The sequence below is a fragment of the Ursus arctos genome, unplaced genomic scaffold, assembly GCF_023065955.2.
Source record: "Ursus arctos isolate Adak ecotype North America unplaced genomic scaffold, UrsArc2.0 scaffold_24, whole genome shotgun sequence".
Taxonomy (NCBI): domain Eukaryota; kingdom Metazoa; phylum Chordata; class Mammalia; order Carnivora; family Ursidae; genus Ursus; species Ursus arctos.
The window spans coordinates 17,053,547-17,073,873 of NW_026622919.1; the positions used below are offsets into that span (position 1 = coordinate 17,053,547).

The 20,327-nt window shown below is 49.1% G+C and overlaps 1 protein-coding gene across 2 annotated transcripts; it reads left to right on the top strand.

Moving 5' to 3' along the window:
- The first annotated feature begins 1,970 nt into the window (after window positions 1–1,970).
- Window positions 1,971–19,332, top strand: GOSR2 (golgi SNAP receptor complex member 2). 2 transcript variants are annotated; one of them, XM_026512583.4, is made up of 6 exons: window positions 1,971–2,081; window positions 8,290–8,354; window positions 9,845–9,953; window positions 10,773–10,905; window positions 12,899–13,039; window positions 16,190–18,986. In XM_026512583.4, the coding sequence occupies exons 1-6, from the start codon at window positions 2,053–2,055 to the stop codon at window positions 16,349–16,351; spliced, it is 639 nt and encodes a 212-aa protein (XP_026368368.1). In that variant the 5' UTR covers window positions 1,971–2,052; the 3' UTR covers window positions 16,352–18,986. The 2 variants fall into 2 exon arrangements, with proteins under 2 accessions (XP_026368368.1, XP_026368369.1); XM_026512584.4 differs by lacking the exon at window positions 12,899–13,039 and having other exon boundaries at window positions 1,987–2,081; window positions 16,190–19,332.
- Window positions 19,333–20,327: the final 995 nt, after the last annotated feature.

Genomic DNA, 20,327 nt, shown 5'->3' on the forward strand with positions numbered 1-20,327 from the left:
TATATGTATGAAGATTCATGGAAAGAGACCACTGGACTAGGTCAGGTAGACTCTGGTGAGCTAGAAAACAGATCTAGGAGAACAAAGGAGAGGTTGGAAGGCCAGCCACCCACAGAGATGTTGGCAGTATAGATCAATTGTCTAGGTGGCTTAGTCATAAAAGAAAAAGAAATGAGGTAAAAGTTAAAAGCACAGCAAGATGGAGGGATGGAGTTTTCTTCTGTTTAGAGAAAGCCCTACAGCCATATAAAAACCTAAAGAGCCTGAGAAGCAGAGGGGAAGTCCTCTGGACTTCAATTTCCTTATCTGCCTTACCCACCTCATTGGGATGCCCTGAGGTCCAAAGAAGAGCAACATATAGACATAAATATTCTTTGAGAAAATTTTAAATTTCTATCCAACCTCTAAAAGCTTCTAACTATAGAATTTTAAAAATCTGTAAATAAAAATCTATACATGACATTTAAGATCCCCCATGACTTAGCTCCAACTTTTCTTCTGACGCTATTATTGCCCCAAGTCCCCTAAACCCAGCCACGGGAGGTCTATGTTCTTTCTCTTTTCCTTTCCTCAAGCTATATCCTCAGCTTCAAATGCCCTTCATCTCCATTAGGCCAACGAAATAAACATGTACGGGGCGCCTGGGTGGCTCAGTCAGGTAAGTGACAGACTCTTGGTTTCTGCTAACGTCATGACCTCATGGGTGGTGGGATAGAGCCCAGTGTTGGGCTCTCCTGGGTGGGGAGTCTGCTTGAGATTCTCTCCCTCTCCCTCTGCCCCTCCTCCCCTGGGGCAAGCTGGCATGCACTCTCTCTAAAACAAATAAAAAAATCTTTAGGGGAAAAAAAACATTTACAGAGTGGTTAGTGTGTGCAAGACAGTGTTAAAACTGATTCTTAAAAACAAAAATAAAAACAAAACAAAAATCTACTGATTCTTGAAGGCCCCATTCGTAGGCTATTTAGTCCATGAACTCTTCTTGCTTTTCTTCAGAAAAATGGTACTTTGTATCATTTGTAGCACTTATTCTACCTGATAATGTGGCTTGAGGGCATGATTAGCCCGCTCAACAGACTATGAGAGATGAGACATTTGAGGGCTATCTTACTGGTATCCCCCCCCCCCCCGTATCTGTGCCTGGTAGGTGCTCATTAATATTAGAATAAATGTAACAATGTTAGGGAAAGAATGTACATGGGTGGACAGTGTCTTGGGACGCAAAACTGGGTGGACTCCAGGATACAGGAAAATAAAAGCATCAACTTGTCAAAGGAAGAGGAACATCTCCTCCCTTGGGAGGAACTGCAGATAAGCCTGGGAGGGTGGACACGGGTTAGGTCTACGCGGAAAGACCGAAGCGTCCAAATCCTTCAAGTCCTAACTCAAATGCCACCTCTTCCATTTAAGTCTTTCCTGAATCTCCGACGGGGCTGACCCCCAGCTCGGCTCAGTCTCTTTGGACTTTCTCCCCTGTAGATGTTTATTTGTACACTTATCTTACTTCACCTCTTTGGAGGGCAAGGGGAACCCCGTTTCTCCCACAGCACACATGACACATGGTAACCACACATTCACTGTGAGTTTATTGGAAGGGTAAATGGCGGGGGGGCAGTAAGCGGACAGATTTGACATAGGAGAAGCCTGGGTCAGAAACTCCAGCGAAGAGTGAAACCTCCAGACCCACCGTTCGGCAGTTTCCAGGGCAGGGCAGGTATGCACCCGCTGTCCCGCTGCCAGCCTGGCTCTGAGGGCCTCACGTCGGTCCTCCCCGACTGCCCTGGTCAACGCCTGACTCGAAGCTGAAGACCGCACCCCGCCAAAAACTAGGCTTCCTCGTCCCCGACCTGCGGCAGCGCCCTGACTACACTTAGCCTTCTTCTCCGGGCCTCTTCTCCCGGTGCCCTCCTCCTCTGTCGCCACCACCACCAGCAGGGCGCGCGTGGGGGCGACCCTGGCCGGCAGGAGGGGGCGGGGCCTGCGGCCGGAAGCCGGAAGCCGGAAGCGGGACTGTGAGGACGTGTTCCGAGGAAGGGACCCGGCGGGGCCGGCGACATGGAGCCGCTGTACCAGCAAACGCACAAGTGAGGGCCGCGTCGGGGCACGGGCGGGGGCGCAGCCAGGCTGGGCGAGGCCGGCTCCCCTGGCTGGGGCCTCGGGGCGTCAGCCAGTGTAGAGGCCGAGTCCTTCCGCCGGGGCGCTGCCGGGGGCAGCTCGGAAGCGCTCCAATCTCTGGCGGGGTGCCCAGGTCAGCGGCGGAGGGAGGGTCCCGCCTGATACGTGGGAACGTTGGGCCGGACGGCCCCTGGGATCTTGGAGGCCGCGACTACCTACCTGCTAGGTAGACTAGGCGAAGGGAAAATCACACCTACAGATGATAATACTTTCTCCAGCACCTGCCAACTCGATGCTCTGGGTTGGTAGAGCTGGTGGGGAGTCAGGATCCCTACACAGAGTTTACTATTTACTTGGAACAGTCAGGGGACGTCCGAAGAAAGCTCTAAGGTGTGATAGGATGGGATGGAGGGTAAATGAGCAGTACAAACGGAATCTTCTTTAGCAATTTAGAAAGATCCATCATTGGGCTAAGGTCATCAGAAAAAGCTTATTATAGCTCACAGCTCCTAAATGATGTCAGCCCCTACTCTTCATTGACATTAATCTTGTTGCTGCTACATTATCCCCCCTTTTATTCTGATATGGTTTATACTAGAGACCATAATGATGAAGTGTTTGGTTTCGGTGAGTGAAAATAGAGAACCTACTTTGTAATGATATTAAAATGACAGAGTTTGCTCTCACCCTGGGAGCCCTAGTCTTATATAAAAATTATAGAAAGGGACTTTAAAAATTCGACCTGTGAGTTAATTGGAAAAGGAATGACAGTTCTCATGTTGCTAAGAAAGGGCAGGCCTTTTACAGTTTGTCTTTCCCCTCAAGTACTGAACCTGAGAGTTCTGATTCTAGCCGACTTCACCTTGTTTCTCTAATCTATAAAATGTTAGTTTGGGGCCGGTTAAACTTCCAGGCTCCTTTCAGCTTCATAATACTGGTGATTGAGTGTCTTAGAGAGGAAATACACAATTCTGTGAGCATCAGCAATTATTTTTTGCATTTGCAGAAACTAATGATTGTAGCTGAATTGACACAGCAGTAACTGAGCATATGAATTGTACTGGAACTTTGAACCCAATTTGTTGTTATCTCTTGCCATGTCCCTGAAAGTACATTGAGATCAATATTTTAAAGTTATGTATCTTGAAAACTCCTGAAGCGCCTGAGCAATGAGTGAAAAAAAAGGGTGAAAATCAGAATAAACATCTTACACTTTAATACTGCATTCAGAGGAATAAGTAGCCAGACTTCAATTTTTGATATTCCAGTGGTTGTAAAGGTGCCCATACTTGTCCCCTATATCCTCCAACATCATTCAGTGCCCTGCACCTTATTATCCCTAGAGATTCTGATTCGTTGTCTGGAACACAAAAGCAGCTCTATTTTTAACAAGTTCTCCGAGTGATTTTGATGAGCAGCTGGGTGGAAAAACTATTATTTTATCTCAAGACCAGTTTTTCCTTTTTTTTTGATTTTGCCTTCTGGTTAGAGGCTAATTGCAGTAGAGGCAAAGTCAGGGAGATGAGAATGACCAGATGGTTCCCACTGCTTTTAAGTAAAAACAACCACAAAGGTTTGTATGATGCTATGTAGGTTACACAACAGTTTCATACTGCATTTGGCTCTCTGAGCCTTTAAATAATTGTGATTGTTAGTACCTTATTTTACCTAAGACTGAGGTTCCAAGGAGTTAAATGACTTGTTCATGATCCCTCCCCTGTGTAGTGGAACCAGAACTTGCAATCAGTATCTTTTAACTCCAAAACTGTTTCCTGCTCACAGTGGTCAGAGCAGCATGCATACAAAGTGGTGTGTATGAAGGAAGATGACGGTAGTTCCACGGACTTTTAAAAAGCAATTTCATTCTAAAATTCTTCCTAGATCTTCTACAGACTTTTTTTTTTTTTTTTTAAAGTCAGCGACAGTGACTTGCTGTTAGATCTCCCTGCTTGTTTATGTTATTACCCAAGCCCCCCATGCCCCCATGCTGGACAGGGCTAGGACTTCTGGTTTCTAGTGTCCGCACCCCCAAGTCACACCTGTGTATCACCTGTTCCTTATTGGCTTCAAGTGTGTTGTCTGAATTCCCAGTTCAGTTTAAAACAGATTTCCCCCTTGGCGTATAGTAGTTCCCACCATGCCATTCATACTTGCTTTCTTATTTTGCATTTATTTCCTCGAGCATGAAATGTAGAGGTTGGAATCATTTTCTTGGCTCTATCTCTTCTAGTTCATTCAAAGCATATAATAGAGCTTAGATGGGAAAAGTCAGTAACGTTTCCCTACAACTAGAATTTATCCGTTTGAGCTTAGAAAATACTAAAAGCCACCTGAAGGGTGTTTACAGGGTGGGTGTTGCCATCATCTCTCCCTTTGTCCTCACAGAATTTAAGAATTGAAGGGGTGGGGGCCTCCTGGGTGGCTCATTTGGTTAGGCACCGACTCTTGGTTTCGGCTCAGATCATGACCACAGGGTCATGGGATTGAGTCCGGTATCAGTCTCTATCCCTCTGTTGCGCCGTCACCCCCCCTCCCACCGCCACTTGCACACATGCACTCTCTCTCTCTCTCTCTCAAGAAATTAAAAAAAAAAGGACTGGCAAGATCTTCCATTCCAACACACTTTGATCAGGAAGACCCTTTATAAAACCCAAGGCAGTTCACGTACTCTGTGTTTAAATATGCAAGAGCTCTTTTTTTTTCTTCCTTTTCTGGAAGAGCAAGAGTTCATAGTTATGCTTGGGTTGGGGGGGAGGGGCACGCTGAGGGGAAATCTGTCATCTTGAAATTTGGACCTTTTGGTTCCGAATCTCCCTTAAGGAACAGCAGTGGCGAACAAACCTGTTCCCCTTCGTATATGTTTTTTTTTTTTTTTTTAAGATTTTATTTATTTATTTGACAGAGATAGAGACAGCCAGCGAGAGAGGGAACACAAGCAGCGGGAGTGGGAGAGGAAGAAGCAGGCTCCCAGCAGAGGAGCCCGATGTGGGGCTCGATCCCAGAACGCCGGGATCACGCCCTGAGCCAAAGGCAGACGCTTAACGCCACCCACGCCCCATCCCTTCGTATATGTTAGCTCTAGATATTTGAAGAGCAGCAGCTGCCCCCTTTAATTTAGGGTTTTTTCCCTTTTCTTTCCTCAGAGGCTTACTGTCACTGGCTCTTCTGGCCATTCCTCTTCGGGACTTGACTTCTAGAGTCTTTCCTGGCCGTCTCGTTCATCCATCTTCCATTAGGGGAAGCCTTTAACAGCCGGGGTCCTTTAACCGATGGCTCCCACGGTGGAGTGCCATTCGATATCATACATGTGACTTTTTAAAAAAGTCTGAAGTCAAAATGCTTTTCATCCCGGACAAAGTTTATCTTACTCTTTCAGACTTAATGAAAAATATTAATAGTTGTTTTGTGGTACAATATCCTAACCGCTCCTTGTAGCACAGAATCATGTGCAGGTTTCATAAACAGAAGTTGGGTTTTTTAAAAAATATTGAACAAAACATAGAGCCAGAGGCAGTCCTGTGGTGGAATGCTGGAATCTTCCCTAGCATCCCCTGGGTACCATCATTTAGCCCGCCCTGAAGCCCTCATCCTTGAAGTTTAAAGTACTTGTCAGTCCAATGGGAGAGATGTGGTCTCTCCTTATTTTTAATTTGCATTCTCCTGATGACCAGTCAAGTGGCGTGTCTGTTTATATCTGTTGACCGTTTGGGTTTTCTTTTCTGTCAGTTGCCCTTCGCCCGTTTTACAGAAGTGCTTTGTATGACTTTTCCTATTGACCTGTAGCCTTTTTCTTACATATTCTAGACATTAGTCCTTTCTCATCTGCTCCAGGTATTTTCTAGTCTCTGCCTGTCTTTTTACTCGTTTATTTTTTTATAGTGTCTTCACTGTAGGAAAGTTTTTTGTTTTAACGTAGGCAAATTTACCAGCCTTGTGGTTTGTGAGGTTTGGGGGATAGTTTTGGTTTTTGTCTTGTTTAAGAAATTCTTTAACCTGAGTCATAGTATGTACTCCTATATTTTCTTCAGAAAGTTTTTTTAATTTAAATTCAGTTAATTAACATCTACTGTATTATTAGTTTCTGAGGTGGAGTTCGGTGGTCCATCAGTTTCTTCAGCAAGTTTTAAAGCCTCGCTTTTTCCGTTTGGCCTTTAAACCATCTTGAGTTTGTTTTTGTGTGTTATGTGAGATACCGTCTTCTACGTGGGTAACAAACTGAGCCTTTGGCATTGATTGTGGTCCATTCTTTTCCCACTCATTTATGTCATTGAGTCCCCAAACATGGAGGACTCTTTCTAGCCTCTCTTCTTTGCTCTTGGGTCAGCGTTGGGGTCAGGGTTTGTCTGTCTGTCTCTGCACTGCTACCATATTGGTTTTATTATTATGGCTTTGTAATAAGTGTTCATAGCAGGTGGGACAAGTCATCTCTCTCGTACGTAATTCAGAGTTGTCTTGGATATTCTTTGCCCCCTACCCCCCCCCCCCTTTTTATGTTCCTGTTTCTGTCAGTACTGCTAATTTTCAGATTTGCTGTGTGAAGCTACCGTTGAAAATTTATCTCACTGCCAACATGCAGGCCTTCAGGCCTTCTGTGAAATCCTAATTCTCCCTTCCATCAGCATTGCCATGCGGTCCTCTGCTGCTGCCTCTGTGGTAACCCTGATCCAGTCGTTGGTTAAGTCAAGCTGCATCCCTACGTATGCCTCCAAATCTCCACGTGCCCTCATTCTAAACTATCAGGACTTACCTTACCGGAGTAGCAGTCTGGGCCCTCCGTCTCTGGTAGTGATTTCTAGTTTCCTCTCGGGGCCGTGGGTCTCACCCAGGCGCACTCAGAGTCATTAGAGAGTGGGCCTTGCTTCTTGTGTCACGGGTCATGTGTAGAGACTACAGGAAAGCCCTGGAAAAGACAAGAGGAAGTTGAAAACAAATTTGGGCTCCTTTGCTTGCATTGGTCAACTTGGGTTCACAGTTTGTGGTGCCCATGGTGGGAGGACAGCGGCTGACCTTTCCCTCAGGGGTTGGAGGTGATAGAAGAGCTCAGCTGACTCCTTCTCTGTGCCTCTAAGGTGGAGAGACCAGAAGCACCGGGAAGCGGTTGTCAGGGGCAGCATAAGCAATGTTCCAGGCCTGATCACAGAGGCCTGCTAGGAAGGGCTCCGAGGGTGACCTTGGCCAAGCCCAGGGGAGCCCCCAGAGAGTGCTCCAGGGCCTGACGTCTGGGACCACGCTAGAGGTCCAGGGTACAGTGTTGCATTTCCAAATGAGATCGCAGTCGCCTGGTATTGCCAGGGAAAGATGTTTACCAAACAGGAGATCCCTATCTTTCAGGACCTTCTCTGATCGTTTTCTCCAGCTAATCGCCTCATCCCTTCTCCCCTCCGACCCCGACTCTTTCAGGGTGGCCAGCCTGCTTGGGGTCCACATGACAGGCCCTTTTGCCTGTCATTTTCTCTATCTCTTCCCTCACCAGTCCATGTGTCCCAGCTGCAAAATGATCTTCAGAACTCGCCGCACCCCACCAGTTTCCCCCAGCGTACTCTTTTGTGTACTTGCCTTTGCTTGGCACCACCCTTCCTCTGCTTCCTTTTTGTTTATACTTGTATGTATGAGTGCTCTCTCAAATCTTCTGGGGACTTCTCATGTGCCTCTGGCCTGTCCTTCCTAATTACATTGTTTCTCAAGGACAAGGATTATATCTATCCTGCCCTTTGACTCTCCCAAGTACAGACCAGCGCCTAGCACACTGGGTCAAAGACCAGCGAGTGGGATTGGCTGGGTCCAGATTGAGGTTTATCACTTGCTGTGTGACCTTGAACAAGCTACATAACCTTTCTGGGCTTCCGTTGTCTTATTTACAAAATGAAGATGATAACGGTCCTTTCCTCGTGTGGTTATTGACTTTGCGGAGTGTCTTAGATGTGGCAAAGCGCTCAGGTAGTGCCGCCCGTCGGTGGTGTTATTAACATGATTAACATCGTCGCATTAACCTTATTCACGTTAAAATATCAGAAACCCCGCCGACACTCGGCCTGAAGTGCTGCTTACAAATTTCACGGTTCAGCGATGCTGTCAATTTACATCGGTTACATGTTGGCATCAGAAAACGTGTCTTTCCCGACCGAAGCACTGTTGATGACTCCTGTCTCTCTCATTTCCTCTCTCTTCCTTTGATAGGCAGGTCCACGAGATCCAGTCTCACATGGGACGCCTGGAGACAGCAGACAAGCAGTCTCTGCACTGTGAGTAATTAACTATGGAGACCAGAGTCCTTTCTCTGATGACACGACGCTAATGGGCTGGGTTTCCTGACCGCATTTCTGCCTCGGGGGCTTAATGATTCAGCGCAGAATGAGTTCTGTTGTTACGGTGGACAGAAAAACCCTCCGGCAAAGTCCCTCACTTCCCTGATTGCGCCCTGTGGAATCCCACAAGTCTTATCCACCATTACCCCTCCACTCAACCTGACATGGCCCTATGGGAATGGACGTCCTCTCCTCCATCTGTCTTAATCTAATTACTGAGCCCTTGGAGGAATGTGCTCCGCACCCACTCAGAGATGTTTAGCTGGAATCGGTCGTTTCTTTTGAGCTGAGAACTGTGGCTAAATTTTAGGAGGATTATTCAGACCCGAATAGCAATATTAATTAGTTTAGTTCCCACACCGTGGTTCCTTTGGAGAAGGGCCCTGCTTTTTGTTTCGTAGTTTCTTGGCTGTGGTAGGAGAAGGTCCTCCCTCGGAGCTGGTCAGACGGGCACCGCTGCACCGCACACGCTGCGGAGGCCACCCCGTCACCTCCCTATCTGGCCCCCAGCACGGCCGGTCCTGTCCGCTCACGCCTCCTGTCCACAGCTTCAAGAGCGTCTCCGGGTTCTGTGCCCACCGCGTTCTCCTCTAAACTGTGTGTGTGCGCTGCAGGTTGGCCCAGGAGGGTGACCTTGTTGGCCGCCATCGTGCCTTTCTGGGGCGAGAGGCCGTCTGGGTGCCCTTCTCTGCACTGATTAGTGTCCATCGGCTCTGTCGGCCTTCCCAATGTTCCCCTTGTCACACGATTCAAAATGGAAAAGCGGTCATTTCGACTGTTTGTCAAAAGGGATAAGGAAAATGAGTGTATTTATCATATCTTTACCTCTGTGGATTCTTTCCTGGGCCTTTCCTAGTGATATTTGGTCTATTTTGGGGACGTCAGCGTCAGCCTGCCCATTCTTACAGAAAGCCTTAAGGGAGCGTTCCTCTGTGTTTCACACACTAATCTTCCCCTTTGTGCTCTTTTTTTCTTTTAACCTCATTACTGTAGGGAATTCAATTGGCAGCCTTTTTACTAGATATTTATAACTCGTATCTGAGAATAATCTCAAAGGAAAGGAGACCTCATTCTGTTTCAGAAGATACTGCATTTTGCTTAAAATATTTTGTGTCTAAAAGCAAGAAATTTATTTCTACAGAGTTATCTAGCTTTTTTAAAAATTGGCATTGTTATGGCTTTAACAGCTGTGTGTGTGTGTTTGTGTGTGTGTGTCTGTGTGTGTGTGTGTTTAGAACAACATTTACAGAGTCACTTAGTAGAACTTGTATTTCTTCCAGTTATTCACTAGCATATGCGTTTTTCTCCTTTTCAGATGTGTTTCTTTGAATTTATTGGGTATGGAAAAAAGACGTGTTTAATGTACTGTTCTAATTTAAGTTCGCTGTCTCTTTTCCAGCAATTATTCTTTTTTCTCTTTTGTGCAGTAGTAGAAAATGAAATCCAAGCACGCATAGACCAGATATTCAGCCATCTAGAACGTCTGGAGATTTTGTCCAGCAAGGAGCCCCCTAACAAAAGACAGAATGCCAAACTGTGAGTATTCTGACACCCTCAGCCCGTCAGGACTACCCCAGGGCGAGGCTAGCCAGTATTCTGAAAATCCATTTACACATTGAAAAACTGAGACTCTGTAAAGATAAAGTTCCCTTAAAGGGCATGATTCCATTTCAGTGATGCTTCCTCAAAGGAAAAAGCCTGTGAGGTTAGTGGCTCAGAAGCCTCGTGTCTCCTTATGTTGGGTCATTTTAAAATTTTGCCTCCTATACTTTTTTTTCTGACCAGACCCGTGGCCACTTGAAGCCTGCTGCCGCCAGAGAGGTTTGCTCTGGCCTTTGGTTCCCGCTGCCTTCTTGGGTTGAAATGAAATCTTGCCCTTAATCACTTCAATCAGTCTATTTATCATGAAATGCCGATCTCATGTTTGATACTCCCCCGTGAAATTAAAATGAACCCCCCCCACCTCCACCCCAGCCTCCGTTCCCAAAAGTTTTATGAAACTTTGTTGATGCTTTACTCAAAAAGACGCCCTTGGGCTTCTTCTTGGAAAGCGATACAGTCCGTAGAAGGTCAGGGAGAGGTCCTTGAGTCTGCTTCCTATCACCTGTTCCCTGTCATACATCCCGACCAGCAGATGCTTAAGTAAAGCTGCTAGAATCTTGTGGGCTGGAACCACAAGCTGCTTCTTTTTTTTTTTTCCAACATCCTTGATCAAAATCAGATGATTTTGGTGGGGATAACGCACAGTGGGGTAAGGAGAAGCAAGGAAACATCTTTCTTGAATACAGAGCCTGGCCACTGCAGGTGTGCAGCCCTGGGTTCCTGGAATGTAATCTCTCTCTCCATCAATTCCAGTCGTGTTGACCAGTTAAAGTATGATGTCCAGCACCTGCAGACTGCTCTCCGAAACTTCCAGCACCGGCGATACGCAAGGGAACAGCAGGAGAGACAGCGAGAGGAGCTTCTGTCTCGCACGTTCACCACTAACGTAAGCCAGGCTCCGGGGTGGGGACCCACAGGCACTGGCAGCTCCCTGGAGCTGTGGCCGGGGTCTTGGAGCTTCATCCTTTTTGGGGGTGGCTGAAGCCGACCGAGGAGGAGAAGCTAACTGGAAATGATGGTGGCCTTTGTGCATTGCCACCGACGCTAGACCCAGACAGGGACTCTCTTTTGCTAACACAAAAGCGCGAAAAGGAGGCAGTTACGCTGGGGGAGTGGGCAGAGGTAAAAATGACCTGGTTTGACCGGGAGGTGGAAGTTCACATGGTGGAAACGTTTTTTTCTGATCGAAGAGAGACAGATGATGAGAACGGAGCTGTTTGTCAGGAGGGCAGCGGTCCAAAGCTGCCTTGGGGCGCTCGTCGCTGTGCTGTGTCTGCGTGTGGCTCCAGGGTCGGATGCGTGAAAATGGTTTTGCTCTGAATCTGAGCAGCAGTTTGGAGGAATTTGTTAACGGGTACTTTGTTTTGGATGGATCGCTTAACTTTGATCCTATTCAAAAGTGGCCTGTTGGTTTGCATGTTTGATTTTGGGGACACCCTTGGCCCTGCCCTTGAGTCTCGATGTGGGAGCATTTCCTGCACACGGCTGTAGCGCACACTGGCCTTTTTCATGTCCTGCGTCATATTTTCCACCAGGCGAGGGGGGCTTGGGGGTCTTTTTGTTTTGTTTTACAGAGAAGTTCATTTTCTAACAAGGTCTTAGCATTCTCAGCCTGCAGTCAGAATTCAGATCGGTCCACATTTCACAGAGGTTTGTCTCTGCCGTGTCCCCACTGGCAGTAAATTCCCCTGAGTGTTTCAGAATGTGCCTGCGTCGTTTCCGCTTCTCTAGGGCAAGCAGTCACGTATCCGTGCGTGACAGTTCGACAGTGTAATGAGGACGTGCTGCTGGTAGAGCGCTAAGCCTAGCTGCCTTTAGCTTGTGAAGAAAGGCAAAGCCGTGGCTCCTCCCCGTGAGAAGCTCCCGTGTGAGACTGAGAGCAGATGCGTGAGAAAGGATCCGAATATGCAGCAAGAGGCGGTGGTTTAGCCCCTTGGGGGTGATTGAAAGAGGTGAGAAGGACACTGCCTGCCAGACCGAAGCCTGTGCCATTGTCGGGAGGCAGGAAAGAATGGAAGTACAGCCAGTCCTGACCGACTTCTGTATACAGTCCACTCTGGTGTAAACTTAGAGCCCCAGGACCGGTCTCAGAGTTTGTCTCTCCAGGATGGTTAAGAGGGCAGGCTCGGCACACTCGGTAGTGAGATGCAGGCCCCACTGGCCTTAGCAGCCGTGCGTATCTCAGACAAGCCGTTCACCTCCCTGGGCTTCCATTTCTTCACCTCTAAAACGGGGACACTACAGTAGCCACGTCGTGACATTAGAATGTGGATGAGGCGAGCTTAGCGTGATGCGCACGCAGGGTGGAAAGCGCTTGATCGTCCGTTTTTCCCTCCCTCCCTCCCTTTCTTTACAGCCCCTTTCTTGCCTGCTTCGGAGAATTGTCCCATCCAGGCCACCGTTAGAGCCTTCGATGGAAAGCACGGGCTCCTCTGTCCTGAGTCTCAATCTAATGGCAGCGATAAGCTGTGGATAAAACAGCTGCAGAGCAAAAGCAGACATTTAATACTGTGTGAAGGGAAAGCCGAGGAGAGGAACAAGTTCACAGTCAGAGAAGTAGTCAGAGAAAGCGAGGCCTTGAAGGACTGACGTTTTTCCTAAGCGGTGGTCACGGTAGAGGCAGGAATCGACGAGCCTTGTGTAGCAGAGTTCATTTGCCATTTGCGGAGTCACGTCGCTCTTCCTCTGAGCGAACAGAAGCCACCCCCGGTCTTAGCTTTGCTTTTTCCTCTCTGTGAGGTTCCTCTGATCCTTGCGCCGTTCCCTCTGGCCGTTCCTCTGGCTTGGCCTTGGCCGAAAGGCAGAGCGGCCGGATGCGGTGGGAGCCCAGGAGCGGACCGGCCCGCAGCGCTAACGCAGTGTCTGCGTCTCTTTCACAGGACTCTGACACCACCATCCCAATGGATGACTCGCTGCAGTGCAACTCCTCCCTCCAGAAAATTCACCACGACGTGGATGAGCTCATTGGAGGAGGGCACAGTATTCTGGACCAACTGAGGGCCCAGAGACTGACCTTGAAGGTGGGGGCCCTTCTGGGGGACAGGGAAAAGGCCCCTTGTTTTGGCCTCATCCAGCAGTTTGGTCCCTGCGTTTACACAGCGGTTCCGTGTGCTCACGTTGTGAGATTCTGATGGAGTCTGGGATCCTTCCTGTCGGAGCTGAATTATTGCGAGTCCACAGGTCACCACGCTCCCTTCGCCAGTAGCTGTTTCTTGCACTCGCAGCGAAGCATAATTTGGCATCTCTCGGTATCTAGGTCCTTTGCCATTTACTGAACCTGTCCTGAAAGTGACTGCTACAGAAGGAACCAGTAAGACCAAGAAATTCCAGTTTCAGAAAGGACAGAATCCACGATTCTGAGAAGGCAGATGCGGCCGTACTTGGCGCCTCGTCTTCCCGTGGCTTCCCAGACAGCCCCCCCCCCCCCCGCCCCCCATGGACCACTCCTGTGCTCCTGTAACCGAGCCCCCTGTGGGTGGGGTCTTAGGGTCGCGCTGGCTGACCGGCAGCAGACAGCTTCCAGAGCACCGGGTGCTGACCCATAGCACCGCCATACTCTCATTAGTCACAGGTGTTTCTAGAAGCCCTGCCCCATTGGCTGAGACTCAAACCCCCCTGGGAGTGGTTTACAGAAACATTACACAGATTCTGATGTCAGTCGTGGTGTTTCAGCCTCAGCCCTTTTCCTGTATCAGCCCTGATGGATAATGGGGTGTGGGCTGTGCCTATTATCAGGGTGTGGTCCCCTGTGAACGAAGCACTCCCAGCCACTGAGCTGTGAGAATCAGTCACTCGGAAGTGTGAGCTTTATCTTAGTTTTTGTTGGACCACGTTGAGCCTGTCAGCTCCGCAGGACTTCAGTACGTTGCTGAACAGTCCCTGCCGTCTTTACCAGGGAGAAGGTCAGGCGAGCTGTGAGGGACACTTGACCTCCTGCCGCTGGCTGCAGTGCTTCTGATGGTCTCTGACAGCTTCACGGGTGCCCCTCTTTCCTAGCGGCCACCTGCAGTCACCTGAACTGATACATGATGATTCATCTGCCCTGTCTTTAGAAAACTGCCCATATCCCAGGAAAACAGTAAAACCCTTTTGTTTATTTATGTTAAGAGAGCGTGCATGAGAGCAGGGGGTGGGGGGAGCTGGCAGAGGGAGAGGGAGAATCTTAAGCAGGCTCCATGCCCGTCAGGGGCTCCATCCCACACCCCTGAGATCATGACCTGAGCCGAAATCAAGAGTCGGACACTTACCGACTGAGCCCCCCAGGCGCCCCCATAAAACCCTTTTAGGACAAGACTCACCAATTCACACAAACGTCAACTTGGTGGGGGTTAGAGCTTCTTGTTAAAGCCAGTGTGTTCACTTCCCACGAAGTCTGGTGTCACCAGGGAGTCCAAGCAACATCTGCGCCTCCGCTGTCCCCAGAAGGAAGTGCTGGGAAGCCTGCGAGGCGGGTGGAGTTGGAATGAGAGGGTTCTAATTCAGTTCCCTCTGCGCACCCATACTACTGCCTACCTGCCTTTTGTCTCTTGATTCCCTCCACCCACCTGCCACCCCGCTCCCTCTGGGGTTTTTCTGCCTAAACCATTTGAAAGCGACATAAGGGAAAAGCATGAAGGAATTGGGCCATGATTTGGAGAAATTTGTGGTTGGAAAGAAATACATTTTTTTGAAGTTTATGTTAACTTTCAGGTGATTTCAGAAGCTTGATACTTGCACTTCATACAGTGATGAAGTAATCTCTCAGAGCTTAGCAGAATCTTTAGCTGAATTTTACCATCACTGTCGTGGAAACAAACACGTCCCTGGCCTCCTCTGGCAACAGTAAAGTTGGACTTGAGAGCCCCCTCTCAGTGAGGCTCGTTCGTCAGTGTCTGGGCTGAACCCAGGTTTTGAATTCCTGTCCGCGATGCCTCATGTTGTTTTCACTTCTGCCTCTTCTCTCTTGCTTGTTAATGCATCGTTCGTTTAAAAAATGCATGGAGGGCGTTAGTTCAGATGCCGTCCGTAGGATGCCGTGGGTGGTGCGTGTGGAAGTGGATCAGGTCTGCCCCAGGAGTCCTTTATACTCGATACTTCGTAAGAAATTGAGTGTGCTTAAAAACAAAAATTAGAAAGCAGAGAGGAAGGGCAGGCTGGGTGGTGTGGGCTGTTGATTTAGGAGTAAAATACCCTTTTGGTTTTGGTGGCATTTATGTAAGGAGTCAGGCCCTGTGGAAAACCTGGATGTTGACCCACACGTTACACGCCAAAGAATCCCAGAGGTTTCTGCTCTACGAGGTGAATGGGCTGATAGCCAGGACTTTGGAGTTAGGGAACAGAGGAAAAGTTTTTCGATACTCCCTTTTACAAAAATACATAAAACATTCCAACATAAAAAATTTTTCTTGAGGTATACTGTACGTGCAGGTGAACAGATCTGATTTGTGCGGGTCGTTGCGTTTTGGTAAACGCACCCCCTTTGTAACTCACACCGCTCTCAAGACAGAGACCACTTCCATCGGCCCTGGACAATCCCTCCCGCTTTTCCCAGCCAGTCAGCCCCTCCTTCCAGGCAACCATTGTTTTGATTTCTCACCATAAAGTAGTTTGCCTGTTACTGGACTTCATATAAATGTATTCGGAAGTGTGACTTCCTCTCAGGAGGAAGCTCTTTCATATTGTTCCATGTCGGTCATTAGGTCCTTTTTATTGTCAAGGAGTATCCCCGTTATGCAGGTTCACTGGACGTGGTTTACCCGTTCTCTGGTTGACGTACACCCGTATTGTTGCCGGTGTTTCAATATTCTCCCGTGTTTTCCTTTAGAAGCTTTATGTTTAATTCTGTGATCCATCTCAAATTCATTTTTGTGCATAATATGAATTGAGGATCTTCTCACGCATAGACACGTGTATGACGTATAGGAGACGTGTGCGTATGTGTTTCCGTGATACATATGTGTGCTAGAGTCCGTTGTTCCAGCACATTTGTGGAAAAGAATTTTCTTGCCTCCATGCTTTGCTCTGGTTCCTTAATCAGAAGTCATTTGACCTTATGCGTGGATCTGTTTCTGATTAATCATGCTGCCTTTTACGTGCTTCCCGCGTGACCAGGAGACCGTCTGTTGGTTAAGTCCCATTCCTTGGCAAGACGAGCTGATGGTGGGTTTTCTTTCTCTGCTTGTCTGCCCCAGGGGACTCAGAAGAAGATCCTTGACATCGCCAACATGCTGGGCTTGTCCAACACCGTGATGCGGCTCATCGAGAAGCGGGCTTTCCAGGACAAGTACTTCATGATCGGCGGGATGCTGCTCACCTGCGCGCTCATGTTCCTCGCGGTGCAGTACCTGACGTGAGCCGGCCCGGCCCGCGGCTGCGCGTCGCCCCCGCCGCGTGAGAGTCTGCGTGAGAGCGTGTGCGCGAGCGAGGGGGTCCCGCAGGCGCCTCCCGGAATGTATGCCCTTCGTAACTGTGAAGACCACTTGGAAGTAATTGTGATGTGTAACCCAGTGGGGGTTTCAAACCTGCTCTGTGTTCTGGAATACCTTGGAGGGGGAGTTAGTGCCACCAGGATGCATGAAGCTTAGGAAATGAAAGCAGTACCTGTTCTCTCTCTCTCTTTCTTTCTTGCCCTCCCTGGGGGAGGAAGTGCCGTAAGGGTAAGGGATGAAGAAGGAAGGAGGAGGGAAAGAACGGCTTTGCTGGTTTTGTCCACGTAGCCGACGCGCACCCCGGAAGGCTTTCGTAGTGAGCCTTGCAGATGGACTGTCCGCTTTGTCGTCATCTGGCCCTTCTGGCTCCTGACGGGTAGGTCAGAGCAGGAGCAAAACGGAGGGGAAAGAGGCCTTCTTTTCCTGCGTCATGGCAACAGATGGGTTTCCATGCTTCTGGTACTAGCTTCCCCCACCCCCCAGTGACATGCAGATGACTAACTGCTGACACTTGTCACCCTGCCCTGGAAGCGGCTACCTAGAGGAAACAGGCACCGATGCTACTGCAGGCAGCAAGTAAGATTTTCCACATTACGGTGGTTGGGTGTTGCTCCTTTCTAAAGTGAGGCCAGTATTATTCCCTGAGAGTGTTCGGTCTTGAGACTGAAGACCCTAATCACTGATGTCTTTTCCAGTGCTTCATAGAATGGGTGGCCTCTGCGGTTCCAGGACCGCAGCCTGGCGTCCTGCCCAGGCTCTGGCGGGCCTTCGCCCCCGAGAAAGTCACTGTGCATGGAGGTTAGTGTTGTGTCCGTTACAGCGTCTTCTCGAGTTTTAGCATCTCCGACTCTCTGGCTCTCTTCCCTTCCCTGAAATCTAGCAGCTGCCAGCCAGGCCTCCATTCTGCCGAGCCAGTGTGGGCAGGCGTCACCCTGGAGACGTCCCTGGTGCCCTGTGAGTCTCTGTTGTCAGGGACCTTTTTCCTTCTCTGACCAACCCCCGGATCAAGGCTGTGCCGGTACCTGGTGTATTGTGGAATTTATTGTAAAGCCAGCCTCTCTGTTGTGACTGAGCACTGCAAGTACTAGAAAGAGCTGGTTAGCATGTGTTTTCATCTGTCACAGGCCCTACCAGCCCCCAGGCTCAGTAGCCTTATGGCAAGACAAAAATAATACCTAGAATTTCCCAGAACCGGAACCCTGGTCGGTATTCACTTCACCTGTGATTGTCCTGCCCCACCTGCGTCCTGTGTTTGTTTTTCGTCGCCTGGACAGTCATCTGTCTTTTTTTCTGCGTGTGTTCCATTCCACCTCCCTTACTTACCTCCCACCTGTTCCTCCTGTAGCAGTTTTGGTCTTTTCAGGCATACCCTCTGGCGAATGTGTCTTAACTGTCAACAGATTTTTAACACGAGTTTTTCCCGGTGCTGGTCGCACGCTTGGTGGGCTCTCCATTGCTCCTACCCCTCTGCACTCACCAGGGGCCCTGGGTTTCCAAGGAAGGGGGACTCTCTGACCCTCTCATGAAAGGGTCGCGGGCCCTGCCAGAGTGAGAATGGTGGCCTGGAGGGTAGACAGAGGAGTCTGGGCACCGAGGTCTGACTTTGGGGAGGTGAAATTTCCAGCACCGCCAGTACTCCTGCCAGCACAGGGATCCCAGCAGTCCATAAAGAGGGTTCCATAAAATGGATTTTTAAACTGCACAGACCCGGGTGTCCTATTCCCTGGACATCTGAGGATCCTGCAAAGAGCTTCCTTTAGAGGAAGGTGCATAAGGAACAACTGAGCCGTGCGGACCTGGACTCCAGGGGGCGGGGGGCAGAAACTCCCCCGCCCCCACCCTGCATTGCTGGCGGGATAGATCTGTTGGTAGTGTACAGCGCGTGTTCACACGCTTGCCTTCCCAGTGAGCGCTCGTCCGCACGAGCCAGGAGTAAGGCTTTCCGTCCTGCTGTACTTGGAGAGCCCTTCTCCCTACTTTGTGATGCAAGTTACAGAGGCAGTTCGAGGGTCTTTACCGCCTGGGGCTAGGGAACAGCAGCCGCGGTGTGTCTGGAGACCCAGGGGCACCGAGATGGCACAAGCTGGCTTTCCGTGTCCTGTGAGAAACACACCTTGGCCTAACTGGGTGCTCCCGTCTACACAGCACCCCTCCCCTCCCCCGCCAGAGTATAGGGAAGGTTCCAGGCCAGGGAAGGAGCACCCTCTAGTGGAGCTGGGGTGAAGTCTTAAGCAGCTGTGAGAATCTCCGGGGGGCAGCACCCATGACCTTGTACAGGACTTGGGTGTGCCTGGGGCCCTTGAAGACAGGTGGGTTGTCAAGGAGCGTGGGAATATCTTCATTCCATGGAAGTGTACTCCAGGTGCGACCACCTTCAGAAAAACCAAACTCAAAGACCCAAGTAAGTAGGAGAGTCTTGATTTTTATACGAGGCGTCTCTGCTGGGTTTTCCCAAAGTCTTCTGCCCTGATGAACTTAAGTGGGTTTCGTTTGCAGATCTGGATGTGTACCTGTTGTTTTTGAAACACGTCAGTTAAATAAAGTTGAGATTGATATTTTATTTAGAAAATTATCTTTTGTAACTGATGACCCCTTTTATAAAGTTCCCAGGCCAGAGGTTCTCAAACACTGCTCCATGGCCAGAGGCTAGGCTGGCTGCCTTAGAAGCATCTGAGAAACTTGTTTAAAATTATAGATTCGTGGGGCCCATCCCAGACCTTCTAAATTATTTTTTGTCTCTAAGGTAATTCTGATTCTGTGTATCTTGGAACCACTGTCTTTCCGACCGAAGGCTTTTGTCTTAAAGATGATACCATTTGAAAAGAAATGCTGAGCTAGGCGGGCATATTTGTGTAAAGAGCAAAACTTATCAAGTCCAAAATAAAGTCTCATGTGTTGGTATCTTATTCCAGAAGAGAGTTGAGGAGACTTAGAGGAACTAACGAAAATAGTGCAATATAAAGAAATGAGGACCAGGGCAAATTCGAGTCATTACTAAGAAAAAACCCCAAGTGTGAGTCGCGAAGCCCTTCCAGAACTGTCCTGGGTCTGGTTCTGAGCCCCAGCAGCCAGAGCAAAGAGAGAAGCGTGATCTGTTACTGTCTCAGTGCGGGCGGGGATGTGGTTCACTCAGAGGAAAACCCAGACCCTAAACACTGCTAGCTTGTCTGTGGCCCTTACTGGAAGTCAGGTATGGTTATTCTCCTGGGTTGTCCCTCTGCTCTTCACAGACCCTCCGATTCAGGTCCTGTAGTATCCCCATTGTGCAAGTGGCTGAGATGTAATGACTTTTTCCGGGTCCCACATCTGTCTGGCTTCATAGCCCAAGCTCATAACCATGGCACTGAGGTGTGTCCCGTACCCGGGGTGAGGGGCAGGAGATGTAGGCACTATGCCAAGATTGAGGGTGCCTCACATGGCAGGTTCTCTGTCCTAAAGTATTTTCCTAATTCAAAGAGGGGGAGGGGATTTGTGGGGTAGGTTTCTGAAGGAGAGAATGGGTGCTGTGCTCAGGCTTTGCCACTAGGGGGCAACATACCCCCATCTGTGGCTGGGCTGCCCAGCCCTGGACTCGGCCTGAAGCCTGGTATGTTTGGAAGAGGAGGAAACAGCCCTGCACTTGGGTTGGTTCCTTTTAGATACAAAATTCCCTGCTGAGTAGTGGCTCTGGGCTGTTCCTTGGGGCTCTCAGGATATGGCCAAAAAAGACCTGAAATCTATTAGTTCTGATTTTCAGACTCCCCTTCCTCTCAGTCTTTCCCTCAGCACATGGACATTATTGCAAACAAGCATGGAAAACATTTCTCAAAGTGCGTGTGCATTCCTACTCCCCTTTTTATGTCCCTTCATTTCATGTGGCACATGGGACAGGAGGGAGTTGGGATGGGGCAAGGGAGTCCAG

Coding starts and splice junctions, on each gene's coding strand:
- GOSR2 (XM_026512583.4), top strand. CDS start 2,053: ATGGAGCCGCTGTACCAGCAAACGCACAA. Junction 8,355..9,844: donor AGACAAGCAGTCTCTGCACT/GTGAGTAATTAA, acceptor TCTTTTGTGCAG/TAGTAGAAAATGAAATCCAA. Junction 9,954..10,772: donor AAAAGACAGAATGCCAAACT/GTGAGTATTCTG, acceptor CATCAATTCCAG/TCGTGTTGACCAGTTAAAGT.